The following is a 27,860-nucleotide window of genomic DNA, read 5'->3' as shown; positions in this document are numbered from 1 at the left end:
AGAGAACAGGGATGCGGTGACACTGCGACCCTGGCAGGTTGAGGGTGGGTGTCACACCATTATCAACTTCTCTGTCAAACACCCAGTGGGTGAAGAGCAGGCTGGGCTAGAAGGCTCTCCCATTACAGTGATCCTCTGGACTGGAGGGTCCTGGTAAGGGTAAAAATGCTGTCCTAGGGCTGGTCACCAGCTGCACGACTTCACCTGAATTAAAGTCCAGGATGGTCTCTTGAACAGGGTACAGCACTGGCTCCCTTAAAGCTGAGCTACTCCCGATCGGTGTCAGCCTCACGGGAGTGCAGCAGTCTGACTAGACAGCAAGATCCTGCCTGTGCCTGGGACAAACTGGGATCCCAGAGCCCCTGGCATGGAGCTGTGTAATTCCTTTATGAGTTCCTCAGCTTGGGGCAGCTCCTCTGTGCCTCTAGCCTGGTCCTTGCCCTGTATTTTCAATGCCAGACCTGAGAGAGGAAGAGGGAAGGCAGCATCCGACTGCTGTGTCTGCACAGAGAACACCCTCCACCCAAGGGTAAGCCCTTCTCTAACCTTCCATGGTTGTTTCCCCCTGGGCTTCCCGGCTCCTGATCAGATGTTAAAGAAACGGCACAAGGCCCACGTGAAGCGCCCTGCCTGGAAGCCACAGCACGACACACACGTGTAGCCCTGGCTGTACCCCGAGCAGAACGAGCTTCCCCTCTCCAGTGAGCCGCCTCACGGGAGAACGTCCATGGAAGCAGCCTGTCCGAAGAGACGGATGAGAGGGGTGACCACAGCAGTTCAGAGAACTGACCCTGCTAGCCCTGCTGCAGGGAGGAACGTTACGTGATGCTGCTCAGGCTCATCCAGTGGTTCACAATAAAGGGTGGGGGCAGCTTTTGAAGCAAACGTCTGGGTTCGTGGCCTTGTCTCTCACGATGTGACTGTCTGAGCCTCCCTGCGCCGGGTCGGAGCGGGGCCAGGAGCACACAGGTGGCCTGTGCCGACCTGGCTGAGTTACACTCAGGGAGAGGAGCGGGATGGTACATTTCTGAGGTGTAACCTGCCGTGCCTTAATACAACATGGCTCGTTCTGGGACTTGTGCTCCAAAAGGTCAAGTTACCTGCAATTCCGCTGCCGGCCTGCTTCCCTGGCCAGGGAGTTATTCATTGACAAACTAAAGCTGCTCCAATGCTCGTGACCCTTGGCCTCTTATTTTGCAAGTTGCTAAAAAAAAAAAAAAATCCCATTTTGCTGGACCTGTTGTTTTCCCAGCAGGGATCAGTAATTACCCATTTGTTCCTTCAGCTCTGGAGGATGAAATGGACTGTGGTGGCCAGGACAAACCCTGTTACTGCTTTGTCAATCAAGATACCTGAGAGATGACTGTGTCTTGGGAAAGAATCCACCCTTTCCTGTTAGCCCACAGCCAGTCACAGGGTCAGCGCAATGGCTGCAAAAGCACATGAGTTGAGTACCTCTGAGTAATGGCAGGGAGGAAGCTGCCCAAGGCAGGGGAGATCTTCCTGGCGCTCCTGCGAGGGACTGCTCTGAAGCAGTCCCCAAGGAAAGCATAAATGCTGGGAAACTGGTATGAAACTGGAGAGGAGAATGTCCCATGGGACACAGAGGCCTGTCTCTATAGAAGACCTCGGGGCGTTACAGTGGGGCTTTCAAGATGCTTATTTCCCTGGTAGAAAAGCTAATTTGTTAATGCTGAGTGAAAGTCTCTTTTCTAGTGTATTTTTCTCTGCTTCAGCCTGCCTCAGCCTTCTGCCCGGCCTTCGAGCTAAGAGCAACCTGGCGGGCAGTGCTGAAGTTGCGTTGGGGCTGTCTCAAGCAAGTTGTATCTGTGCCACCACAGACAAAGTCCTCCACTGCAGCAGCGCTGACACACCGCTCCAGGCTAATCAAGGGCTGACTTCATCGCGGACAGTGGAAAAACCCCCTTAAACCAGCACTGCACCTCGCCTGGGTCTCACGCCTTCCTCCTACAGGCTGCAAGGGCAACTGGAGCCAAGCCTTGTCCCAGCTCTCTGCCCGGCATTTCCTTGGGGTGGTGCTGACAAACAGCCCTCCACAGAGACTTCCTGAGTGGGACTAAGATGAAGTTTGGTTGTTGTACTTGTTTTATTATTTTCGTTACTACAGATAAGCAGAAAACACCACACAGAAGGCCAGAGAAGGGCTGTCCTGATACCATTTACAATGTGATACTACCACGCATCCGCACCCAGATTTGCTGGTAACTACCATGTTTTCACCTGTGCTTCCCCAGCGCAGGGCACAGCAGGTTTCTGCACCTTTACTGGAGAAGAGGGAAAGGGAGAAGTTTACCTCAAAGTGCGGGGGAGTTACGATGGAAGCACATGCCAGGGACAGGGCTGTACCAAGTGATGGAAGCAGGTTCAGCGAGTGAAACCCTTAACCGTGCGGGCACCATGCCTGAGGGAACCTGGCCAAGTGCCCACAGCAGGTCAGAAACGTGCCCCAGGTGTCTCAGTCCTGTGTGGTGGGGGTCGTTAAGCAGCAAAGAGGTACAAGCATGCCTCGGCAGACTAGTGCCGCTAGAGATGGGCACTGAGTTTGAGTGGATTTTACTCCTGTTCCTTGAGTCCCAAGCAAACCCAGCAGTGTAGAGCAGAGGTAGGACAGTGGAGAAGGAAAGAATAGAATTTCACATCACAAGAGAAAGGGAGCAGATTGATCTCTTGGAGGACGAAGGCCATGCTCGGCTCAGGCACGCTCAGACCCTCTTGGCTTTACATCTAGCAACAAGGGCTGGATCCAGAACCAGCAGAGCACTCATTTAAGTCCTGCTAGAAAAGCACAGATCTTGCCGGAGAAGCTGCCCTCCGGTATCCACTTCCACATCAGCATCATCGGCTTGTTTCAACACCCAGTTCAAAGAGTACAGACTAAAGCCCCATCCATCTTCCAGCTAAATAAGACTCTGTTGGTGTCTCTCCACACAGGAAGCAGAGCTGATGCCTGTGCAGCCAACAGGACAGTTGTACCTCCAGTGACAGCTGAAACTTGATTTGTCATCTCACGTGTTGAGGAAAAGTAGTGTTTTTTTGCAGGACGGCCACTCTGGGGACCCAGCAGACAGCTACCTATTAGTGAACGGTTCTTTCCTTCTGTCTCTGGTAATCTGGAAGGGAAAGAGAAGGCAAGGCTGAAAGAGCAGGAGAGGCAGCTGGTGGCAAGGGGGAATTAGTCAAAATGTCATACGAAAACATATATTCTGTTAATACCTCACTACGTAGCGGCAGTGTTTGCTACCCTCTTGGGTAGCAGCTGGCTTTAAAATTGCACATTTGCACCCCAGCCACTCATTTCAAGTTATCTTAGGGCATTTAGAACAAAAGTTTGTTTCAACTCCTCTCTTCCCCTGCTCCATATTTTTCTTCTTTCTTCACTTAAGAGTCAGTTTCCATTTTAAGAAGAATCTTTGTTTGACTTGACCTCTATTTTTTCCCCCCTTATATCTACAAACTTTATAGGTGAAGAAACTGCAAGTTAATATAATCTTTTCCCTCACCCAGAATTTAAACGACCTTAGGGAAGGATAAAAACCACAAGCAGTGTCTACCATCGGCACAGGGCCACTAGTGACAAAACCAATTCCTGTGTTATTCAAGGATAAGTAGCATCTTCTACAGCTCTGAAGTTAACCCTTCCATCCAAGAATCATCCCACCTTTTATCCCTGTGTTGCTATGCCCTGCTCTGTAGGTTTTACTATCTGGACAGCTGAAGCCAGTCCTTACTGGTTCGACTTGGTAGCTGTCCTGATCCCCGAATCAAAGCCCAGTGTTCTTTCTGATCTGCAGGCTGTCTGTGACCTTAGACTCATAACTGCTAAGCTCAGGTGGAATTGGCAGGGACACGTGGCAGTCTGCTTCCCAAGGAGAAATACTGCTAGGCGATTGGACTTGGAGCTCGCAGGCACTTACTGTAGGGGAAGTAACGCACACGCATGGTGATTTCACGGGCTGTCTTCAGGATCTCCACAGCCTGAAAGCAGAAAGAGTCGCTCAGTGACTAGACTGGGCTGGAGAATAGGAAACAGGAACGCAATAGTTATGTGGTGCCACCAGCTGAGTTAGTGCAGGATGAGTCAGAAGGAGACGGTGTGTGCACGGACTCCCCATCCTGTCCCTGCTTCAGGAGCTGAGCTGCAGGAGTGCTCACCTTGCTGTGCTCAATGTCCTGGAAATCCACATCATTCACTGAGAGCACCTGGTCCCCTTCCTGCAGCCCAGCTCTGTGCGCATCCGAGTCAGGGATCACCTGTGAAGGGAAGAGCAGAGATAGCAGCAGTGACTCTCAGCATCGCCAGTGCCACGGCTCCCCTCGCGTGCAGCCAAGGCAGCAGAGCCCCAGAGCCTCCCCACAGTGCCCATCCCACTCACATGGGACTGGGGAGGATGGGGAGTGGGGACTGTGGGGCACTAGCAACACTCTGTGGGCTGGGGAGAGATCAGGAAATGCTGCAGGACCGTCTGATTGCTGCTTGGTGCACAGCAAATTACAGCTACGAATTCAGAGATGCATATAAGGCATATGATAGTCTCCATGCACACCCAGCTGGCTCGGCAACACCCAAAGGGACAGAACACAGGGAGGGAATGGCAGAAGGACAGACACACCTTAGAGATGAAGATTCCCAGCTGCGAGGCTTTTCCTCCCCGGATGTTGAAGCCCAGCTGTGAGAGAAACCAGCAGTGAAGTGCAGTCACCTTCTTTGGCCCAGGACCCTTCCCACTGCTAACATGTCTCTTCCAGACGGAGCAAAGGTGTTGGCACTGCAGTGTCCCTCTCTGCTAACTTCTGTGGCAATCTTGCCCTGAACACCTGAGGAGACCCCTGCTCCCTGTCCCTCATCAGCTCCACTTCACGACATGTTGGACTTCACCCACACAGCTTTCCTCTCCCTCTACAGCACGGCCCTTCCCAGCAGGGCAGGAGTGATGCTTCCCCTTAACCCACCTGCCCGACCAAGTCCCTGGATGAGGGAAGTACCAGGAATCTGCCCTCACCATCACCCCACCACCTTATCTTGCTACGAGGATGCTGCCCATTGGGGATAATCATAATCCCGCGGCTCGGCCTCTGCATCAACCGATTTTTGCCCTTGGGAACGACGGACGTGAATCAAACACGGCTAACCCCACGCCGAGGAAACGACCGGGCAGGACCTGCTCCCCCCGCCCTCCGTCCGGAGCCTGTGGGGCCGGAGCGGGGCCGCGGGTAAAGCGGCGGGGGCGGTTAAGCGGGGTCTCACCTGCGCCCCGGGCGGCTTCTTCAGGACGATGGTGCGTGGCAGGAACTGGGTGAGCTCGTTGTTGTAGTCGGGGTGATACACCCGCTGCAAAGCAAGGCGCCGGCGGCCGTCAGGCGGCGGGGCCCGCCGCACCCCCCCGGGCCGAGCCGGGCCGGGCCGTAGCCCCCCGCCTGCCACCAGCCCGGGCGGCCGCCACCCCGTCCCTGTCCCCGTCCCCTCACCTCATGAGGCGGCACCCAGGCGGGCGGGCTCTCGTAGGGCGGCAGGAAAACCACCGGGAAGTCGTCGTAGGGCAGCCGGCCCTCCATGCTGCCCCGCCGCCTGACGGGACCGCCTGACGGGACCGCCCCGCCCCGCCCCGCCGCGCGCCCTGACGCTCAGCTTCGCCATTGGCTGTTGCGGCGCGCGGCCCCGGTTTGAATGTTGGCGGTTGCGGCCGCCGCCATCGCGACAGGCAGCGGCGGCTCCAGGTGAGTCCCGCCGGGGCCGCGCTCCCCGCTCCCCTCAGGCGCGGCCGCCGCCGGGCTGGTGGCCGCCGCTCTCCCCTCACCCTCCTCCGCTCCTGCCCCGCTTCGGGGCAGGGCGCCTCACGGGGCTAGGCTTCCGGCTGCCGGGCGGGGGTTGCAGGCCGCAGCTCCGGTGAGGCCTTACCCGGCTTCGTTCCTCCGCAGGGCGGCCTGCCGTGACTGAAAATGGTGAGGGAAGATGAGAAGGTGATCCCGGTGCGCGTGGCGCTGCGCTGCCGTCCCTTGGTGCCGAAGGAGACCAGCGAAGGGTGTCAGATGTGCCTGTCCTTCGTGCCGGGGGAGCCGCAAGTAAGGGGGGCTGCGCCCGGGGGTCGGCCTCGCCTCGCCTCCCCTCCGCCCCGGGGTTTGCTGCTGGGGCGGCGTGGTCAGCGCTGTCTGTTTTCCTCTCCTCCGCAGGTGGTCGTAGGGAATGATAAGTCGTTCACATATGATTATGTGTTCGACCCTTCTGTTGAGCAAGAGGAAGTCTTCAACACAGCTGTCGCCCCTCTCATACGAGGCATCTTCAAAGGTTTGTGGTAACCGAGGTCAAGTTCTCATTTAGAATACTAGGCGTTTTGGTGGGCTCTGCTGTGTGAAAGGAGGTGCTGCACTGTTTAGTTCTCCATTCTAACTCGTTTCTTCTTTGGCCTTCTCAGAAAATAAAATCCTGTGCTGTCTAGATGCTGACTCCATCGTCTAGTGAGAAATGCCAGATCTTACTTGTTTACAACCTGTTGTACTGCACGGGGCTAACAAAATGACTTGTGTGTTCACTGGGTCATTTTGCTTCCTGAAGATATTTATGTCAGGCAAAAGACTCTTATAAAGAATAATAGGATGAATTGATAAGCATCCTATGCCAGAAGCTGTGCCAATGCTACAGAACAGCTGGGATGACAGAGAACTCTACACTGTGTTTCTATGACTAGCTCTAGTAGAGCAACAGTGTAGTCTTAAAGAAGAGCTGGAATAATAACTTTATCTGTGCTTTGGGGTGCTTTTAATTGACTTTTTTTCCCATGATGTTGCTAACTGTGACAATAAAGTCACATTTATAGACATACTCAAATAAACTGTGACTTTACACATAGAGCTGCTGTAAACCGACAGCGAGGGGCAGTGCTCTTCTAGAAGGATGCTTTACTAGAATGCAGCCTTGTTCGTCAAAGTTTCTTCTGGCTCCCACGTGACCATCTGATCTGTGTGCCCTTTGTTCCTCCAGGGTATAATGCTACCGTCTTAGCCTATGGACAGACAGGGTCTGGAAAAACGTACTCTATGGGAGGTACCTACACTGCCAGTCAAGAGCATGAACCTAATGTGGGTGTCATCCCCCGGGTAATCAAACTGCTATTTAAGGAGAAGGAGCAAAGGCAGGATTGGGAATTCGTCCTCAAAGTTTCTTATCTAGAGGTAAAAGTTGTTTTGATTTTCAAATTATTGTAAAGTTACGAATTGCAGATAAAGTGAGCTTTAATGATGCCACCTCCTTCAAGTAATAGGTATTTACTAAATCAAAACCTAAGACTACATAAAGTCTTGTCAGGAACTGGGTTCTGAGTCCTAGGTCTCTTTCTCTAAAGGTAAAATGAACAGAATGTTGTGCAAATTTAGCCATGATTTCAGCATAACTGTACCTCTTTCTCTATGCGAGTTGTTCTCTTGCAAGGCCGCTAAATTTGAACTGCTGTTCTCATGCTTTCAGATCTACAATGAGGATATTCTAGACCTACTGTGCCCATCAAGAGAACGGTCATCTCAAATCAGCATACGGGAAGATCCGAAAGAAGGCATAAAGGTCTGTTGCCCTGTTAGGTATAGGTATATAAGGGGCTGATGTGGCTTGGGATGAATGTTGCAGTGAAACAGCTGTCTGACTCCTTGAGCACTGCAAGTGCATATGAAATGATCACAACTATTCGTTCTTCTCAAAATTGAGCTATTGGTGATCCTTAAGTTTACTCAGAGGGTAACACCAATAGGGTTAGACATTCACGACAAAGCCACTTGCAAGTCCTATTCTGATTTTTTTCTGAAGGCTGATTTAGGTGAATATCTGAGAATGTTGTATTTCAGTTCACCGAATTTCAAGCTCTGTTGCAGTTGTACTCTTCAGTTTAGCAGAAGTAGTGTGCAACAAAGGGATCTTGAAGGGAAACTATTCAAGTGCTCAAGTTATTTTTTTCATACAGATGTGTACTGTAAAAGGAAAACCTTGTGCTACTGCTTGTTCTTTATACTTCTTTTGTAGTTAAACTTCTGTCCATTGGTTGTGCTTCATTCATATGGTTTCTGTTTGCAGTGGTGGGTAGCTTTTCATACGCACAGCTTAGGTGTGCAAGACACCTGTAGCTCTGATCCATTAATTTTTTTGTTATGTTGTCCTGCTTTGAGGTAAAACAGAACCAACTTTCTGTTCAGTAACTTTACTTCTTAGCTAGGCCTCTTCTAACTCTCTGAAACTAACAGCATGTTGTGTCTGAAACGGTTCGTTCAGAGTGATAAGACAGTTTGTGCCAAGGAATGGCGTGCAGAGAGGCTCTTGATTATACTTATTGCTCTAACAACCAAGGTCAGCTCATTTCGTTATTTCCCTGTTAGAGGGTCAGAAGTGGAAAAGCATAGAGGGGTCCCACCTGCAGGGGGGAGCAGACAGGAGAGGTGACCAAAAATTGACCAACATGGGTATTCCATCCCATCTGCCCCATGCTCAGTATAAAAGCTGAGGGATCAAAGGGTCAGCTCTTTTCTCCTCCAATGGCTGACATCCGAGGAGGACCCTGTCTGTTCGTCTGCCTTTGATCCTGATCGGTGTGTTCCTCACTCCAACTTTGGAACCTGGTTCCGACCTGTCGCTGAGCCCAGCCTAGGACTTCCCTGGTGCCTGCCAGTGACATCATCCTGGGACCTTAATAGGGTTTTATATATACTGCATCTATTTCATTATTTTCCTTTTTATTTTATTAAAGTACTTTAGTTTCTTCTAAACTCGTAAACCTCTCCTCCTCCTCTCTGTGCACAAGAGGCTGGGGGGCAGCATCTGTTGCCGGCCATTGGCCAATTTGGCCAAAACCACAACATATGTGTAATCTTGTGCTGCTCCCTGTCATCTCTGAAGTACTGGGGTGTGACTCATCTGTGTGTTAGTAGTGGCATTGTGATCCAGGGAGAGAAGCCCTCCAGGGAAAGTGCAAGCTTGCCAAGGAGCATGATCAGCCCCTACTTCTCAGTCCCCTCTGTCTTTTATGTCCCTAATACCTGCCTCCCCTCCACTCTATTCACAGAAGTCCCCACCCCCATCAGTCAGTTTTCATCTTCCTCTGCCTGTGACTGGCACAACTTTCAGCTTCCAGCTTGACCAGGGATATCCGAGGGATATCTCCACAGAGTACTGACGAGTCCTGTCTCCATCCCATAACCCAGCTGGTTCTCAAGCAGGCACAGAGGAACTCGATGTGTGTATGTAGGAGTAGGATGAGGGAGAGCTGATGTGACTTAATGTTACTGATATGAAGTTCAGAACAAACTTTTTCTGGGCGAATCCATACCAAGCTTCTGGCTTGAAGTGAGACTGATTCTTGTGAATGCATATTTACACAGAGACTTCACTTTATCTACTGTAGTCTAAGACAGAGGATAATTTTTCTAATGTAAGCTGGGGTGAAGAGGAAGGGGAAGCTAAATAATGCTTTCTTCCTGGATACAGATTGTAGGGCTAACGGAAAGAAATGTCACCTGTGCCCAAGATACTGTATCCTGCCTGGAGCAAGGGAACAATTCCAGAACAGTGGCCTCCACAGCGATGAACTCCCAGTCTTCACGGTCGCATGCCATCTTCACCATTTGCATTGATCAGAAGAAGAAAAATGACAAGTAAGTGTGATTGTGCAGCCACTCCTAGCAGCTGTTAGGAGTCAGACTTACTCAAAATCTCATAGTCTTGTCATTCATTCTGGATCTTGGATGAACTCAGCTGAGCTGCTCTTGAGGCAGTTCCTGTATTTGGCTGCCTCTGATATGGATTATATTTTTCAGCCTGGTAGCTCAACTGTAGTAACCACTGTACCGCTCCTTCCCGAACTGCATGTTTACTTGAGAGAGTAAAGTAGTCTCTTTCTGCCATAGGAACAGCAGTTTTCACTCCAAGCTACAGCTGGTTGATCTTGCTGGCTCTGAGAGACAAAAGAAGACCAAGGCTGAGGGAGACCGACTAAAAGAAGGTCTGTAGGGAAAGGACTGGTATAGCTTGGGTTTCTTACCATCTTTGAGTTAATAAATTGAGTTCTTGTCAAGAAAAGCAAAGCAGTTCTTTAATTAACCTTTATAATGTGCTTTTTAAATCTTAATTTTTTTTTAAAGGACAGGAAATGACCCAATTGCTAGCTGTTGAGGTAGCTCTACTCACTGTCATCTGTTTGTATGCAGGCATCAACATAAACAGAGGACTCCTCTGCCTGGGGAATGTAATTAGTGCTCTTGGTGACGAAAATAAAAAGGGAGGTTTTGTCCCCTACAGAGACTCAAAGTTAACGAGACTGCTGCAAGGTAAGAGACAGGTGATAATAAAGCCTAAATCCACAGATGCACTTCAAGGAGGATGGGAAGTTACGTCTGGAACCAGAGACCTATTCTTATACCTTGATTATAGCTACGTACTGGAGGGTATCGCAACCAGAACAAATCTCAAGCTGTCTGTGCCTTCGCTGTGCACGTCATGTTTGGTTTGTTTTCTTAGTCTGAATATTTAGTCTGTGGTACTTATTCTTCTGTAGTTGTGATGATCTAATAAATTTTATCTAAATTAGCCTTTAATATGGGCCTAGCTATAGTAATGCAATTTACTGGGACTTTTTTTATAGTTAAATAATTTGGTAGATAAAGTTAGGCTCTTCAGTATTTTTCATGTCTGAAGATACCTAATAAAAAGAAACTGGATTATGCAGAGCTGGATGCGAGGCCCTGTTTTTTTCCTGATCAAAAGTTTTATGTAGCCAGTATGTATTAACATAAAACCAAAAGCTAAAATGCCATGCAGCTTGATGATCTGAACAAATATGTACTTAGCCAGTAATTCTTTAAACTGGAAGATAGTGTGAATTCTGATGTCTGGATACCCATGGAGGTCTTGAATATTACTGTGTGGAAGAAGGGAGGGGAAAACCTGAAAGAATTATGCCAGAAATGGCATACAGAAATTACAGTAATTACAGACATTACTCAACAGGACAACAAGATTACTGGGCACTTTGATGTGAAATCATCAGTGCTTAGAGATGAGACATAACTTTGGGACTTTGGCCTTGGTAAAAAAGCTCTTTACTATAGTACTGACTGGGGCAGAGGAGAAAGTAGATGGCAATGGCACACAACTACAGCTAGCTATTTTCTACTTTCTATATCTACATCTAGAAAATATCTAGCTGTAGTATGGAGATGCACTTATGTGGTCTTAGATATCTTAATGATAATATCTTTCTAGTCATTCTTGCTCGCCCTCAAAGCATTGATTTTGCCTTGTTTTCCTTCTCAGATTCTCTGGGTGGTAACAGCCACACTCTCATGATTGCCTGTGTGAGCCCAGCGGATTCCAATCTAGAAGAAACTCTAAATACTCTGCGTTATGCTGACAGAGCAAGAAAAATAAAAAATAAACCAATTGTCAACATTGATCCCCAGGCGGCTGAGTTGCATAATCTAAAGCAGCAGGTACTGGGCGCTTTCTTCATGTGAAAGGAGTAGCTCTGTCCCTTTGGTACTAACCTCAGTAAACAGCAAGCAAAGACACAGGATGCCTAGCTACACAAAATATGCGAAAAAATATTTAGTATGTGTTTCTTTGTGCCTTGAGATGGCTGTGGAAGTGCTGTAAAGGGAATACATGAATATTTCTTGTAACTCTACAGCAACTATTCAATGCCATAACACAATGGTAATGTTAGTGTGATTTGCATTTCCCTTCCACTGAACAAATCATTGCCGTGTCATTAGACTACAGGCAAAATTAGGAATAGAATGATGGTTGCCTTGCTGACATCATCTGTCTATGTCCAGCACAGAGTGGGAAGTGAAGAGTGTTCCTATGTGGTCAGCTTCAGAGGGAAATAAGTTGCCTAAACTAGAATTGGTTAAACTCAAAGCTAGAAGTGCCCAAGGGCTTGTCTACTGATGAGAGTTAACCAGGCTTGCTGTGCTTACTTGACAGTATGCATGTGATAGTCTTTCATGCTACCTCTCCATAGGAAAACTCATTAATCTGGTTTCACAATGGAGCAAGTAGGTAGTTTTGCTTATCTAATAGGAGTGTTCACCAAGCCTAGTGAATGTTTAGTAACGTACCGTAAATTCAGATTGCATATTTAGGAAGGCAAGTGATCTGACTCTTCCTCACATGAAAGGTAGAAACAGAGCATTGGTTCAGCTAACTAGGAGACCTGCCCTTTGGATCAGCAAGAACAGTATGTCAGCTGTGAGTGACTTAACATGCATTCCTGACAAAGAGAAGGTAGCTTTTTAGGAGTCAATTATTTGAAATACCACAGCAATGCGATTCCACAGGCAGTGGTAAAAGGACAATTGTGTTGTGGTAAAAGGTGATTCATTAGGAATAAGGATCTTAATAGTGTTCCTTCAGCCATCTACTTACTATATGGGAGAGATTTACAAGCAGTACTTGTTTGTCTTTCTAGGTTCAACAGCTACAGGTGTTATTGCTACAGGCCCATGGAGGGACCCTCCCAGTGTCTATCAAGTAAGATTTGAATATTAATGCTCAATGTATTTGATGGCCACCACACACCTGTGAAGCTTCTAGATCTCCTGTGTTCCACACAGTGCTCTAAAGTGAAGGTAGAGCAAACTGATTGCTTTCTAATAGGATCTAGACAGGAGGTTTTTGGCTTTTTGCTCTTTTTGTAATGTTTACTGAAATACCAAGTAGGTATGTGTTTAGTTTTGTAGCAAACCCCTTAAGATTGCAAAAATCAGTTGTAGGAATGAGAGGAACCAGGCAATGTCTCCTAAGTATCTGTTTCTCAGACCGATCCATCCCTCTTCTATTCCTCACCTCCCTGTCCCGAAATGTAGGGCACCTCCATCTTCGTCGTTCTTACAAGCACAAAATGCAGGGAAGAGTTGGATTGTGGAAGTGTTGTTTTCTGACGGTGTTTCAAAACCCAAGTACATGCGATTTACAGACTTGCCATTGGCTAAGCAGCATTACTGTCTCAAAATGGTGTTTTTGTCTCTTGCAAATGCCTACTTTTGGCATGCTGTATTACTTACATTTAATTCAGATTAGACTTCCTCCAGTTATTTCTCTTCATGTGCTACGACCTATATTTATTGTAAGTTACTTAGGGAACTGGGAGGTAGCTTCAGTGCTATTGCAAACCTCTAGCAAAGTCATGTTCACAAGCAAACTGGTCCTTAATGTTACAGTAGTATGGCACCTTCAGAGAATCTTCAGTCCCTGATGGAGAAGAACCAGTCACTAATGGAGGAGAATCAAAAGCTGAGCCGAGGGCTGAGTGAGGCTGCTGGTCAGACAGCGCAGATGTTGGAGAGGATCATTCTGGTAAGGTTCAGTAACCCAGGGTTTTTCCTGAAGTTGCATGACTTCCCCCTTTTAGCTGAAGATTAGTACATGAGCTGCTATTGATTAATGGCATGTTAGGAATCTCTCTCTTTAATGTTAATTTTATGTTTATTTCCAATCTTTATCTCTCAATCAGAAACAAAATCTTCCAGAGCCTGTGAGAGCCTATAGATCTGGTGACTTCAGTGGGAAAAGTAGACCTGAATCTTTCAGCCTTTCTGTGGCTTTTATGTTTTAAATACCAGCATTTGCGCACATGTGCGCTCTCTTCCCTCTTCCCCACCCGGTTCTGCTTTGTTTTGATTCACTGTGCTGTGTATTCCTGTAGAAAAGGGTGTTAAGTCTAAATAAATGAATGGGGATGATCGTGCAAGATCTTTCAATATATTGATTTGCTGCAGACTGACAAATATCTCTTGTTACAAATAAATTAGCTGTTTTCTGGCTTCTTATCTGGCTTTTCCTACAAGTCAGTATAATTCTGACTTCTCTTAGACAGAACAAGAAAATGAGAAGATGAATGCCAAACTAGAACAACTTCAGCAACATGCTGTGTAAGTCTATTTCCACACCCTACTCATGCTGAGGAAATGTCCTTCAGGATTAAACGTTTTTGTTGGGATAAACTGGATACAGTCAATTTGTGTTTGTTCATCCAGAACTCATTTATATGTTCAGTGGGGAGAGTTGTTCCTTACTGGCCTGTGTGACACAAACGTGCCATGTAATACTCATGGACTTACTCCCATGTCTGCATTGCAGATGCAAGCTTGATCTGCAGAAGCTGGTAGAGACTGTGGAAGATGAGGAGCTAAAAGAGGATGTAGAGGTGATTCGCAATCTGCAGCAAGTGTTGGCTCAGTTTCAGGTAAGCCTGAATTTAGGGGGAGAAAAGTGTGTGCCAAGCCAGTTTACAAATGAAACCTAGGGTTCTTCTGCCGATCTGCTGAGCAGTGGATTCCACTCTGCAGAAGCCTTGCTTAAGGAGCCCAGAAACTACAAGTATTAAATGACTCTTGATATCCACTTCAAAACAAGCTGTCCTGCTGTGCTTTTGAGGCTGCAGAAAGGCCACTTGTGCTTGAGTGGCTGCATAAAAGAATGTGATAGTGGGAGATCAGCATGGATTTACAGCATGGATCATTTACTTCTTCAATCCAGAAGTTGGAAGGAGAGTTATACACTTGGTAGTTTTAATGAGCGACCCAAATTGCAGAGACCTGAAATTGTTAAATAGAAGTTGCCAACTCTTTGTCTAATTGAGGAACTTCTCTGTTTTCCCTCACTAGACGTTCCCCCGGTTCCCAGACTCCTTACTCTTGTGAGGAGCTGGCTGCCGGTGCTGGAGTTCAGGGAAGACTAGAAAGAATGCCTTGTCCAGCTAGTTGAGGAGGATTTTGCTCACTTTACTAAAAGAGGAAGACAATGGCATCCTCTTTCCAAAGAGAGCTTTCTGGACAGAGGAGAATAACATTGTGCTTTGTCATTACAGGCCAACAGCTTCATTTAACTTTGCCTTTCACTTTTTACCAAAATTTTCTTTTCTTTGTCCTATATAGAGTGAAAATGCTGCTACAATGGAAGCTGCTGCAGAGATGGCAAACTCTGAACAGGATGCTACAGCTGTAAGTGAGGGGAGTCCAGCACTGCAGACCTTAAGAGGGGCATGTTTTTATCCCAGCACTCCTTTTATCTGCATCCTCATGCTAGTTTTCTAATCCAAACATTTGGTAAATGATGTGTCACTTTTTTATGTGCTGCCTTTTTATGCTCCTATTTGCTCAACGTGTCCAAGATGAATAACCTTTTCTCATTTCTGAATATCTAATTTCTTATGTCAAAAATGAATTTGAAGTGTTCTGCAGAACTGTGATCGCATAGTTAGAGAGCTTTGGACTGGCTTCTCCAGCTCGTTGCTGTGTCTCCTTCAGGAAGTAGAAACGGGCCAGGCTACCAAGAGATCCTCAGATGACTTCACCACTCAACATGCCCTCCGTCAAGCACAGATGTCCAAAGAGCTGCTTGAATTGAATAAAGCCCTGACTCTGAAAGAGGCACTTGCCAAAAAAATGTCACAGAATGATAGTCAGCTGGAGCCCATCCAGTCCCAATACCAGGTAAGCTCTTCTGAAATAGTGCCTGTAAGACTACTTTCAATGTCTTTTTCTTAGTTAATGTGGTTACTGCATGCTGAGGAAGGAAGAGAGGAGATCTGTCCTCTCATGAGCATGTTCTTATTGGGTTTATCTCTCCTTAAGCTGGTCCCTGCCCCCTTGCGTGTAGGGGTGCAGTCAACTACTGGTGTCAGCAGAGAAGGTGGGGGGATGACCATGCTCAGCTATCTACAAATAGCTCTAGCACTAGAAGATGGTCTTTTCCCTGAAATAATCTATTAGCCCGTAGCTGTTCTATATGAAATGAGCTTCTCTGCTTTTTGCTCGGAGGTTGGCTTGGCCACACCAAGCCAAAATGCAGGTACCTCATTGTTAACTCTCAGTACAGCTAGCTGACCTGGCTTCCCCTGTTCACTAGCGATGCTGGGATCTCCCATCTCTGAAATTGCTCAGCTTTACAATGACTTTTGTGGGCCGACTAAGATCACACTGCATGGAGGACTAGGCCTTTTGACACTCATACTGCTTTTAGACAAGGTTTAGAGCCTGTTGGAAAGCAACGTGGTTTCTCAAGGCCTACTGTCTTAAAGCTTTGTCTTGGAGTGTAGTTTCAAAGTTCCTTGTAGCTTCAAAGTTTTCATTTGGAGGCTTGCTGTTGTCCTTTCTAGACAAATATCAAGGATCTGGAATTGGAGGTCTGCAACTTGCAAAAAGAAAAGGAGGAGGTCATCCTTGCTCTGCATATGGCAAAGAAGGATGTCAACCAAGCCAAGTAAGAGTGACAATGCAAGCTGTGTGGCTTATAGCACTGAAAACTGTGTTAATGTGCCTGTGGAAATTCATGGTCTTGCGCTTGCTTCTGGTATTTGTAAAAGCTCTTATTTTGATGCAAGAACATCCCATTAACATGCCATGTGAGTTGTATGAACTGTGGAGAAGCCTGAGAGTGGGCTTTCATCAGTGGGAAAGACGATAATACACAATTGCTTTATTTTTCATAAGGTGTCTCTAAAGTTGGAGAGTACTTGTTTGAGAATAACAATAATTGGGGGGGCTATTTTTAAAGAGTGACTTCTTTACAGACTGAGTGAACGGCGTCGCAAAAGACTTCAGGAGTTGGAAGGGCAAATTAATGAGCTGAAGAAAAAGCTGAATGAGCAATCAAAGCTCTTAAAGCTGAAGGAATCTACAGAACGCACCGTCTCCAAACTGAACCAGGAAATCAGGGTAACTAACCCTAGCATGCAGTTCTCAGGCTTGTTCTGGTGTAGACAAAGCAGCTTCCAGACAGAAGGCACTCGCTTTCGGTTTTGTTAGACTGAGAACACCAGTTTTTGGCAAGACTCCCTTGGCTATATGACCACTGTTGCCAGTGTAGTACAACAGGCGGGTGGCTCTTGAAACTTGAAAGAATAAAAGTCCAAAGTGTCTTCTGGCTATTCTGATAATGTATTGCCTCAGTCAAATCACTTGACTTCTCTTTGATTTCCATGTGTATACCATGTATGTGTTTGTCTTCCCTTTGTGCCTTAAAAGACAAATTCCTGGGTTTTAGCACTTTGAGAGCGTCCTTAGGCGTGTACTCTGAGTGGGCAGCACATTGTAATATTTCCCATCTGCCACTCCCTACCCCTGACAGACACGCTACGGGAACGCGGTTTGAAACTACCTGGAATGCAAGTACTGGACAAGTCTTCCAGCCATTTCTGTTTTTCAGGAAATGAAAACCCAAAGGGTACGTCTGATGCGCCAAATAAAAGAAGATGCCGAGAAATTCAGGCAATGGAAACAACAGAAGGATAAGGAAGTGATCCAGCTGAAAGAACGGGTAAGCAAACAATAAGCCCCCAAAACTGTACCTCCCTCTGAAGAGTGAAACAAATCATTAAAGTGTTTGCTGCAAGGCTTTGTTTAACTAGCAAGCATCTGAAAAGCATCTGGGGAATGCTTTGAAGATAGCATTAGTTCATATGGCTGCCACCTCTCACCAGTTGTCGTAGATGGACTCATTTGGTTATGTCTGGAGATCTTAAAGCTATAAACACAGTTGTCATGATTCAGCTCTAAAGCAGAAGGCAAAATTATTGAATACTTTTAAGTATTTGAAGTTGTAGGGTTTGGCCACAAAATGGGAGGTATTTAAACTTTCAAAGGAATATTGAATCTGCAGGTAAACAGAATTGGTAGTGAAATCCTGCTGCTTGTAGCATTCAAGTGTGATGGACAGTAAACGTCTGTACCTCTGGAGTTCTGGTCTCACCGGAATTCTTACTCCAACAAGTATGCTCCTCAGTGTTTTGGGATGCTGAGTCTCAAACTCTTGGTTTGCAATCTCTTATAGCCTTTAGGCTCCTAAACCTTTTTAATGGAAAGCGCGGAGCCTCTTCTAATCGCTTTAAGCCTAACAGCCATTTGCTCTCAGAGGCGTTACATGGCTAAATCTTGTAATGATCAGTGAAATCATTATCATGAAGCACTTGCCTTGCAGAACAGAAAATGTAATTATTTCGTTCCAAGAAGTGTGAAACTGGCCATAGGTATTAATGTGACATGTGATTTTGGTTTTAATTTTTTTTTTCCCATCTGTCTTAACACTGTTTCCCTGCAGGATCGCAAGAGACAACATGAGCTTCTGAAGCTAGAACGAGATTTCCAGAAGCAGGCCAATGTACTTCGGCGCAAAACAGAAGAGGTAAGGAGCCAATATCTGTTAGAAACTCCTGACCAATTCCTAAAGGTCTGCAAAGGAGGTTGGAGGTTATAATAGCATATGCAGAAACTTCTTGAAAGCAGTTTAGATGTCTGGAAATAGGTGCCTTTCTCTCTGTAGAAAAATAATCTGTCTTGTAGCCTTTAAGGCATTCTAGTTAGGCCTGATCCTTAAAGGGTAAATTACCCTTTGAGCATCAGGCTGCTGTGGCAAATCTATAACAGACACCCCAGCTAGAAAGTGTAAAATGAGCTTGGGTGGACTATCATTTTGGATGCTTTCTTCTACCTTTAGGCCTAGCAGCAGATTCTCTTTAAATCAGGAATCTCAGCAAAGGAAACTAAGTCAGGGACTCTAGTCTTCAATTAATCCTAAAGTTTTATTAAGCTTATGCTCTCTTCTCATTGTCTCAAGGTGTGGCTTGCACCGTGAATACCTCATGTTTTCCACTGTTGCAGATAAAGTGAAGTAACTACTGTTCAGCTCTTGTGTAAAATATTTTACAGGCAGCAGCCGCTAATAAGCGCCTAAAGGATGCTCTGCAGAAACAACGGGAGGCTGCAGATAAACGGAAGGAGAGTCAAAATCGGGGAATGGAAGGAGTGGCTGCCCGAGTAAAGGTGGGTGACAACGTGTTGGGCATTCCAACAAACAACAGGCAAACTTAGCTTTGTTAACTCAGTAGGTGCTGCTGGGGTTGGTGGCTGGAGAGCAGAGGGGAGGAACATGGAGTTACATATTAAGGGAGGCAATGTGATTATTCAGTGTGTCTGTGAAGGCATTTTGGAGAAGGATTCAGTCCTGAAGTTGAGACTACAGTGAACCACTATACTGTTTTTTTGGGTTGGTTTTTTTTCCCTCCAGAGCTGGCTTGCAAATGAAGTAGAGGTACTTGTTAGTACTGAAGAGGCTCGATGGCACCTTGCAGACCTCCTGGAGGACAGAAAGATCTTGGCACAGGAGCTCCTTCAGCTTAAAGAGAAGAAAGAGGCCGGGGAAAACCCACCTCTAAAGCTCCGGGTAAGAGAGAGGGAAATGCCACTTTCCCTGTCCCACACCTCTGGCTGTTCAGCAAGTACCGTAACTTATTGACTCCTGTTTGACCTTTTCCCTCAGAAGGTAGCGATGAAGATGGTTCCCTTTCTGGAAGAAAGGGTTAACGTTGTTACTGTCCTCTGGCATTTCAGGGAACAGAGTTGCTGAAGTAACTTGTTAATTAATGCAATGCACCTAATGAATGTGAGTGGGTTACACCTCTTGTTACAGACTTGATGCTTTTGGGAAGGAACAAAGGAATTTAACTAATGGAGAGAGATTTGAAGGCTTTTATAGTAGTATGGCTTCTCTTTGCTGAAATGTTTGTAAATGAAAGCCTAGTCTTGTGTGCATTTCTTCACCTATTGCTCACTTCTATCCATTACTGCAATTCTTTTAGAGACGCACCTACTCCCTCGCAGATTTGCAGGCATCAGAGATGGACCTTTCCATATCGAAGCAGATAGAAAGCCTGGAAACTGAGATGGGGCTCAGGTAAGGCAGTATGACAAAGTTTTTTTTGCACAGCCTTACCTCCATTTTTTTTTTCCTCATCTCTGTCTAGAACTCTCATAGTAAAATAACTTATACACTGACACTAAAAATGATGAGAGAAGACCATGTGGTTTTCCTGGTTTGATTTTTTCCAAGATGTGGGGATATGAGGACACTACTCAGTCACTAAGATTGCTTTTTTTTCTTAACTGTTTGTGAGCATCCCTCTATGAGGGAAACACTGCACTTTTATTTGGCAGCGTGGAGGGGAGGAGAAACTCCCTGGAACAGCATTGCAGACTCCAGCTGCTGTACAGAGCAGTCAGAATTCTAACTTGAACTATTTTTGTCTAATACTCTGGTAACAGTAATTTTATCCCAGACAACAGTCCAGGCTTTCTCCTGTGTTGTAACCTCAAATACATGCATTCTTCCAAAGGAGTGCCCAGATAGCGGATCTGCAGCAGAAACTCTTAGACGCAGACAATGGAGATCGTGTGAAACAGCGTTGGGACAGTATTGCAACAATTCTAGAGGCTAAATGTGCTTTGAAGTATCTCCTTGGAGAGGTAAATTCTGAATTTTCCTATTTTATCACTAAAAACAAAGGCTTTAAGTCTGCTTAGCCAGGAATGAAGGGAAGTGACTTAACAGGCTGATAGCAGAGATGAACTCAAGTGAAGCACTGCTGTGCTAGATGAAGCTTATTTCCCTTGACTTCTGATTAAAATAGTCTGTACTGTAGATCACTTTGGGGAGTAAAATCCAAAAAGAACAGGGAAGAGGGAAACGGAATAGACACAGGTCTGGAGACATCAGTTAAAGTTGCACTTACAGAAGGCTGGCATGGAACAGTAAAAGGGAAGAGGCAAACTTCAGAAGTTCCAAAGAAGAGAGAGTACCTAAAAATACTTACAGAACAAGTGGTCAATCTGCAGGGAAACAAGGGGACCACTCTGAGGTCAGAGTAAAAGCAGTAGAATGGATGTTGGGATGGGAGAAGCTTGAACAAGACTGGGGATGGGAGAGAGTAGGAATTGGACTAATTTGGAATCAAGGAAAGCGACTGAATGGCAGAATTGTATATCAGTCCCTAGTGCTTGGAAATTAAAGGAAAAGAGTAAAGGAGATAATATAAGAGCCCATTCATTTTGGAGGTCCCCCCAATACCTGAATTTAAGGTGCTGCAGGAAAGGGCATTAATCTAGAACTGTTAACAAGACTTCCTGCTATCTCTTTTGCCCTTCCATGCTGGCTGTCAGATTTCTAGCTCTGAATGTGTCATCTAGCTGTTGCTGATGGCCAGTCCAAATTCTTAGGGTGGTTGGAAGTGAGGCAGAAATGCTTTGCCTTCATACTGAAGCATGTCTGCCCCAACAGACATTACGAAACGCGGAACTCATTGACCCAGCAATCATCTTGCTTTTGTCTTTCAGCTGGTCTCCTCAAAAGTGCAGGAAAGCAAGTTGGAGAGCAGCCTTCAGCAGAGTAAAGCCAACTGTTCAGACATTCAAAAGATGCTGATTGAAGAACGAAACCACGTAACGGAGATGGAGGCTGAGTTCCAAAATCAGCTTTTGGTGCAGGAACAACACCACCAGGAAAAGGTAAAGCGTAAGTGGATAGAAATCTTGAGAGCTCCTGTGTCTGAAAACTCTGATTCCCAGGTCTGCTCAGAGATAAAGGCAAAGTGTTGTGCTGAATCCGTTGCTGTATATCTGATGAAGATTTGCTAGACTCTTGTAGTATAGCTGACAAAAGCCCTAGAAATCTCCCTATTCATCTTCTGTCCTATGCAAGCTGTTTTAGTGAATAACTTTTCACAATGCTGTAAGTGAGGATGCTACACCTGAGCACGAGATAACTTTTAAAGTAGAAACATGTTGGAAGTGGCAGAAAGAATCTTTCTGAAACTGTCAAGGCCTTTGACTGGGCTGCCAGATGTCTCTTCAGGAATTCACACCTGTTTGCCTCCGCAATGTTAACTTGCTTTCAGGTTCTGTACCTGCTTAGCCAATTGCAGGAAAAAGAAGCAGCAGAGAAGAAATTGGAAGATTCACTAGGTGAGCAGGAGAAACAGCTGCAAGAGCGACTCAAGTTCCAGGTAGAGTGTCTGGATGTGGCTTTGGGGGGGGGCTCGTTAGGGCTACCTGTTACTTGGAACAGTAGCTTTAGAGGAAGGTGCAGACACACAGAGCACTTCCATTTGTAGCTAAGATTACTCAACTCAGTTGCAGGGGTTAGTTGCTACACAAATTTGAAGAAGCCTGTGGTTTTTTCTCCTATATATCTTCTTCCATTAAATAAATATAAATGCAGCCATGAGGCCTACCACAACCTAACCCGCTCAAGCAACTTCTTCCATGCTCAGAACATATTTAGTTAGGATATTCATCATGCTACTACTAATCCTCTATTGATCACAGCTCCAGTATGCTATCAGCAATGGAAGAACTTTACCTCGATCATATAAGCAAGCTGCACCTCTTCTTGTTGCTAAGAGAATTGAGTGGTGTAGCAAACTCTTGTGGAAAGGAAAGAGTGTTCTTTTTGCTTGTATCTAAGCAAAATCAGCACTAGGTGCACTTAATTTGGGGCTAAGCCTTAGAAATAGAGGGAGTTTTAGATCTTAAGTGGTCACTTTGAAAGGACCACATTCTCTCTGTTTTATTGGCAATGTTATGCATAAAACAGGTAATGGTACTAATGATTTTCCTGATCTGGAAGTCAGAGCTGATCAAAGAAACCCCTCTGCTCTTGCAAGAAAGATCCAAATAGAAAAACTTGTCCCAAACAACTATTTGTGCTACCCCTGCATAAGCCTACAGATTTCATCTTGTCTTGCAAACAGGAGGAAGAGCTGGAGAAAATGAGGGAAATCTGTGAGAAGAACCAAGAACTTCTCCGGGAAAATGACATTCTTAAACAGGTAGAGATCTGTACAGATGTACGTCATAAGAGCTTCTTGGCAATTGGGTTAATGTATTTTGCAAAGCTGACTTTTGTCCCTCTTCACAGAAAATGCTGCTCCTCCAAGTTGCCAGTGGACAGAAGCTCCGTCACATTCAGCAAACGCCATCTGAGTCCCCAGAATCTCCTTTTGATTATGTTCCACCAAAAGTAAAGATTCTGCATATCATTTTTCTTGCTTGTATTCTACCTGGGTTCTCTTCAAAAGTTAACATTGGCTATTAGTAATCTTGGTTTCTTTCTCCCAAGTTGCTTTTTACAAGGCATTTTGTTTGGCTTGTTGAAGTGTGCCTGTTCTCTGCCTCAGGCAGTCCTTAAGGCTTCTGTTTTCAGAATACTTCTGAAACTAGTTTGCACGAGGTTCTCAATCTTTGGAGGAAAGAAAAAGGCAAACAAAACCCCAGACCTGTTTTCTCGGTAGCATTTCCAGTCTCTGAATCATGGAGCAAGGCACCTGTCATAGAAAACTTAATTATTGCCTTGCAAAAGAGCAAAATCTTAGCACTGGGAGGAATAAATGATACAAAACTACTTTGGCAAGGCTGTGACGCAAATCTATTAATTTTCCAAGGATTTTTCAGCTTCTTCTCTTATAAACTCCAGCAGTTTAAATTGAGCGGTTAAATTTTTAATCCTGACAATTTGATCTTTTGTCTCCTCCCTAACCCTACGGCCGCCTTGGCTGTCTGAGAGGAGTGGGGCTACAGTGGTGGGACTTAATAAAATGTAAACCCACTGTTACTGCTTCTGGGGCCTCAACCTTTGTAATTTCTACGTGTAGCCAAAGACTCGCCGGCAAACGACAGCAAAACCCCGTGCACCAACTCCACAAATGGATGTGGAAGAGCTGTTCTCTGACTCGGGAGAGTCTGGAGGGGAGATGAGTGATGCAGACTGGATTCCGGTAAAAGCAGTTAAAGGAACAAAGAAAAGCATGATGGGGGTAAGATCCAGTTACTTTTGACTTGTTACCTAGAAGGGAATCACTTGCCTGTATCCCTAAGGATCTAATATGTGTACAGAGCAGCAGTGAGGTTGTAGTCTCCCCTACTGTTCTCAGCAGCCTTGATATGATAATACTGCTGGCTTTGGTTATTTATCACGCTCTGAAAGAAAGAGCAAAAGCTGCCTGTAGTCAGCAATACCTTCCTAAATAGCTTTTCGTTGGACAAGTCATGTTCTACTGAGAGACATAAATGCTCTGTCCTGCTGCCTGTGGCTGAACTGACCTATGTTTCAGACAGCAGCAAAATAGTGAGCCCTAACAGCAGCTTTATTCCTTCATGGAGCCTATTTTAGGGGGGGAGTGGGGAAAAAAGGATGGCCTGTCATGTATTCCTATGTACTGTTCTTGCTGTGGTGTACTGCGACTCCTAGTCCTGCCAGAAGCCTCAGCTTCCTCCTTCTGTTTGTGTCAGTCTGCTGCTCAGTTAGTTCCTGATGGCACGGAAGCGATGATTTGAACGTGCTGAACACAAGTCACTGAACCAATGTGCCTTTTGGGGCTTGAATAGCTATGAAGCTCGACCCCCATTGTGAGACGTGCTCTTCCCCTTTCACAAAGGGCTGAATTATTACATAGTTCACTATGGAGCGGCTGGAAATGTCAGCGGTTACCACAGAAAGACTAAGAATTTTAAGGTCTAACTTTAGTTCCTTTCACTGCAGCTTTTCAACCTGATAAATTCTGAACTGCAGTACTACTAGTGGTTTGGTTTTTGGGAAGTTCTCTTTGGCCATGTTTCAGGAAGGAGGGTTTGTGCTTGACGCTTGGCTCTTCTGAGCTCATTTGTGTAGCTCAGTGGCGCTCCAGTGTAAATTACTGCTCAGTTGAGAACTGTAGCGTGGAGCAGCTGCTCTGTGCAGTCTGCTGCCGTTTCACTTACCCAGACTAGCAAAGAGATTCATTGCTCTGACATGCCATGAAGTAGCTAAATTGGGTTGCCTCCACCAAGAGGACCCTAGTGTGTGGTGACTCAGGTTTGCCTCCTCGTGTATAAACGTTAGCTTGTTTTACTGACACTGAAACTGGCATCCTTTTTGGGTAGCTTGAAGTCAGGGATCGAGGAATTGGAGATACTTATTTTGGGGATGCTGAAGCAAGAGATGGCTCTGTAGGTGGAAAGACCTTGTTTCTTTTCCTGGGATGCAGCACTGACAGTGAAACAATAAAAGGTTCACGGCAGCTTGGGGATGGTTACTGTCCTTTAGATTGCTTCAGGTGTTGACAGCTGTGGCAATGTAGATAAAGTCTATAAAACACCGAAGCTCTTTCTGCACAGAGCTTTTCTCTCACTTAGTGTTCCTGCAAGGGCCGGTGTGGAAACAGGCAGTGTGGCTGCAGGAAGCAGAGGGTGGGCTGCACTGAAGACTGTAGCTGTGACTCTGCGAAATGCAGAAATAGAGACCCTGGCTCTCCGGTGAGTAGCGCTGCCTTTGTGGGGGTGAAAGGGCCTGCACCCAACATCCGGACTACACCGTGTGTTTAAGCAAAGCTGGATGAAGGGATAAGCGGTTGTGCTGTTAGCGTACACGTGGTTTGTCAAGGCAAAGCATATGCACCTTTCTGAAACACGTGTAAATGTCACTGTAATTCAGTGTTCATCTGTGGTAACTGAGTACAAAGTTGTCCACTGCAGTACCAGGCTCTTGCACTAAATACAGAAATCTGCATGATGTCCCGAGTCACGTAGATTTACCTACTGCCACTTGTCAGCCGTGAATCTGAAAACAAACAATTTCAGTCTTTCTTGTGCACTTAGTAAATAAAAATGGTATCTTTGGCTTCAGGTGACACAAAAACTTAACTCATTTTCAGATTTTTTTTTTTTTTTTAAAGAATGGAAGGGATAACTTGGGGAGGGTGTTGTAGCATCAGAAAGGTTCAACAGCAACTGAGGTTCATTAGAACTCTTGCTCAAAATGTCTGCGTTACTCTTGGATCGTAAGAGTTTTGGAGCAGAGACTTGCCATAGTAATTCTTTAATCATTGACTGTTTTATGAAACCTGTTGCCTGACAGAGGCATCTCGCATCCTGTACTAATAATTATTTTGCAAGGTGAGAGAAGGTTGTTTAGGGACCCCTCCTATTTCTTCAGCTGTTGGTGGGGAAGAAGGGGATGGATGTTGTAGACGTGCTTCAAAATAGTACTGCCCCTCAGGATGCCACGGTGTGCGAGGACCAAACAAAGGACTCTGAAGGTTCCTTCATGCTCAAAGACTACACTGAATTGACTGCAGGAGGGACCTTCTTTCAGCCTGTGTGCGTCACCCAGACTACAAAGGTACTGTCTAAAGTTGTAAGAAAGAACGACGATTCTGAATGTGTGTGTACCTTGTTTATGGCTAGTGATAGATCTTAAAGAAGCGGGCGAAGAAAAAACCCAAACCCAAGATGATAGACTGCTGCTGGAAAATTCTGAACAGACTACAGCTGTCAAGGCAGCTTGTATTTACATTTTGAGTCTGCTGAATTCTTAATTTTCATACTAAAACTTTGTCACGCAGGTTTGTCACGCTTTCCTGCTGCACTTTCCAGCAATGAGAGACTGGTAACTGAGGAGCTCGTAGGACAAAATCGTATCTGTCTGTGTCCAAACTTACTGTTCTTAAGGCATTGTGTACTCTGACTTGGCAGCTGTAACTTTGCCTCGGCTAAATGGATTCACTTATCTCATGTGTACTCTCTGCACCCTGTTCCAAGTGCTGTCTCTTCCTGCTCAGCCCATGACTTTGTCCTTAGAATTTTGACGTTGAGTAAAGAAATTAAGCAACTCTTGACACTGGCCCATCAGCTTCTGTATGCACAACCTCCAAGCTGCAGTGCAAGCTGGCTGGCTGCTTCAGGGCAGTGACCAGCTCCAAAATTGTCTTCCTTGCTTTTCTGATAGGTCCTGAAAGATATCACAGGCCAAGATGTGTTCCTGAAGAAGCCCGGCACTGCTGCTTCCCTGCTCATGAGAGATGAGGAGCTTCAAGAGAACCAGGTGCCATTAGTAAAGAGAAAGAAGAGATTGCTGAATAACACCACCAGCTTCTTTGCAGGTTGTACCCCTATCAAAGAGGACCTTGACTGATGAGCCCAGGAGCTGCCCCGTGCTTCTTTTAGACCGTGTTGCTGGTGACTTTAAAAAGTGTTGGGATCTCTTGCTGTACCAAAAGCCTCATGACTGTCATGCCTGACAGCCTTTGTCATGTGTGACAGCTTCCGTCACCAGCAAGGGAGTCAAACACTAGTTCTTCCTTATTGTAAAAATTTGTGTGTGTGGGTCTTGAGCCTGATGGTAAGAAACTCTTTCCTCTGCAATTCCTGTAGTGAGTGGAGGTGATTTATCCAGGTTCCTCATTCCAGCTGCCTTCCTCATCCTGAGCTGTGAATACCTTGGGTACAATTTAATCTGTAATCTTGAAAGAACCTCGTATTTGCACTGGAAATCTGGGCACTGTCTAGTCCAATAGAGCATCAGAAGCCATTCCAAGCTGTCCTGTGAGATCCACTGGTGCTTGCTCTTGAGGAGGCACTGTCTGTAGTCTTAAACTAGCTAGCAGATGTGAAATGGTCAGTGTTTCTCTATCCTTGTTCAATGAAGTTAAAAACTTGCTAGCCCTATGTGAATACTGTAGTAATTTTAACTTGGTTTTGTAGATTTAATAAAGTAATTGTCAAAACCCCCTGACTCTTAATTTTACATTTTGTGCAATGAACCACCCAGGCCTTCTGCCCTCTCTGCAATTAAAATTGGTCTCAAAACTGTTCCAGCAGTTGCTGTGCTGACTGCCACTAGGACTAGCTAAAATCTTACTCAAAAACCAGGCAGCCTAAACAGCTGCCGCTGCTTTCCTTTCCCCCCCTCCCCGCTCCTTGCCACCACATCCTAATTTTTGAGCTACAGGAGGAAGAAAAGGGAAGGCTTGTACTTTCTTCTCTTTCTCCTCTCTAAAGCAGCTAGGCTGTGACTTGCAGCTGGATGCTGAGCTGTGAGAACCCTCTGTGTTTATCTTGGGCTTGGGGCAATATTAGGGATTACGTGCCAGCTGGGCAGGAGCTGTTCAGACACGCCTTTAGTAAGCGGCAAAGGATAACTGCATGGTTTCTCCTCAATAAAATGGGTATCAGGGTACCATTCCCTTCACTCTATTACAAACTTCTTCCTCGGGTATGCTCTG

The 27,860-nt window shown here is 45.9% G+C and overlaps 2 protein-coding genes across 3 annotated transcripts; one reads left to right on the top strand and one right to left on the bottom strand.

The window, feature by feature from the left end:
* Nucleotides 1-2,094: 2,094 nt before the first annotated feature.
* Nucleotides 2,095-5,618, bottom strand: PDZD11 (PDZ domain containing 11). 2 transcript variants are annotated; one of them, XM_063346113.1, is made up of 6 exons: nt 5,488-5,618; nt 5,267-5,350; nt 4,632-4,688; nt 4,174-4,272; nt 3,936-3,996; nt 2,095-3,131 (listed from the first exon to the last, which is right to left on the bottom strand). In XM_063346113.1, the coding sequence occupies exons 1-6, from the start codon at nt 5,572-5,574 to the stop codon at nt 3,097-3,099; spliced, it is 423 nt and encodes a 140-aa protein (XP_063202183.1). In that variant the 5' UTR covers nt 5,575-5,618; the 3' UTR covers nt 2,095-3,096. The 2 variants fall into 2 exon arrangements, with proteins under 2 accessions (XP_063202183.1, XP_063202184.1); XM_063346114.1 differs by lacking the exon at nt 5,267-5,350 and having other exon boundaries at nt 5,488-5,612.
* A 73-nt stretch (nt 5,619-5,691) lies between these two features.
* KIF4A (kinesin family member 4A) lies at nt 5,692-27,296 on the top strand. Its single transcript, XM_063346102.1, has 31 exons — nt 5,692-5,736; nt 5,938-6,081; nt 6,190-6,304; nt 6,998-7,188; nt 7,481-7,573; nt 9,482-9,648; nt 9,901-9,995; nt 10,201-10,320; nt 11,306-11,481; nt 12,462-12,523; nt 13,213-13,348; nt 13,865-13,923; nt 14,132-14,237; nt 14,929-14,994; nt 15,301-15,486; nt 16,152-16,255; nt 16,566-16,710; nt 17,201-17,311; nt 18,092-18,175; nt 18,700-18,813; nt 19,058-19,213; nt 19,629-19,723; nt 20,163-20,292; nt 21,160-21,330; nt 21,720-21,827; nt 22,575-22,652; nt 22,742-22,843; nt 23,475-23,636; nt 24,994-25,113; nt 25,856-25,978; nt 26,585-27,296. Exons 2-31 carry the CDS (start codon nt 5,959-5,961, stop codon nt 26,768-26,770), a joined length of 3,684 nt encoding a protein of 1,227 aa, XP_063202172.1. The 5' UTR covers nt 5,692-5,736; nt 5,938-5,958; the 3' UTR covers nt 26,771-27,296.
* The last annotated feature ends 564 nt before the right edge of the window (nt 27,297-27,860 follow it).

Source organism: Chroicocephalus ridibundus, chromosome 9 (genome assembly GCF_963924245.1).
Source record: "Chroicocephalus ridibundus chromosome 9, bChrRid1.1, whole genome shotgun sequence".
Taxonomy (NCBI): domain Eukaryota; kingdom Metazoa; phylum Chordata; class Aves; order Charadriiformes; family Laridae; genus Chroicocephalus; species Chroicocephalus ridibundus.
The sequence above is the reverse complement of the archived record's forward strand: the minus strand, read 5'-3'. Positions and strand labels throughout refer to the sequence as shown.

What these genes read in the sequence shown, in the direction of transcription:
- KIF4A (XM_063346102.1), top strand. Translation starts at nt 5,959, where the DNA reads ATGGTGAGGGAAGATGAGAAGGTGATCCCGGTGCGCGTGGCGCTGCGC. An exon ending in TTGATTATGTTCCACCAAAA is followed by an intron (nt 22,844 to 23,474) that starts GTAAAGATTCTG and finishes TTCTACGTGTAG; the next exon opens with CCAAAGACTCGCCGGCAAAC. An exon ending in ATAGAGACCCTGGCTCTCCG is followed by an intron (nt 25,114 to 25,855) that starts GTGAGTAGCGCT and finishes ACTGCCCCTCAG; the next exon opens with GATGCCACGGTGTGCGAGGA.
- PDZD11 (XM_063346113.1), bottom strand. Translation starts at nt 5,574, where the DNA reads ATGGAGGGCCGGCTGCCCTACGACGACTTCCCGGTGGTTTTCCTGCCG. An exon ending in CCTGGGTGCCGCCTCATGAG is followed by an intron (nt 5,351 to 5,487) that starts GTGAGGGGACGG and finishes CTTGCTTTGCAG; the next exon opens with CGGGTGTATCACCCCGACTA. An exon ending in AGAAGCCGCCCGGGGCGCAG is followed by an intron (nt 4,689 to 5,266) that starts GTGAGACCCCGC and finishes TTTCTCTCACAG; the next exon opens with CTGGGCTTCAACATCCGGGG.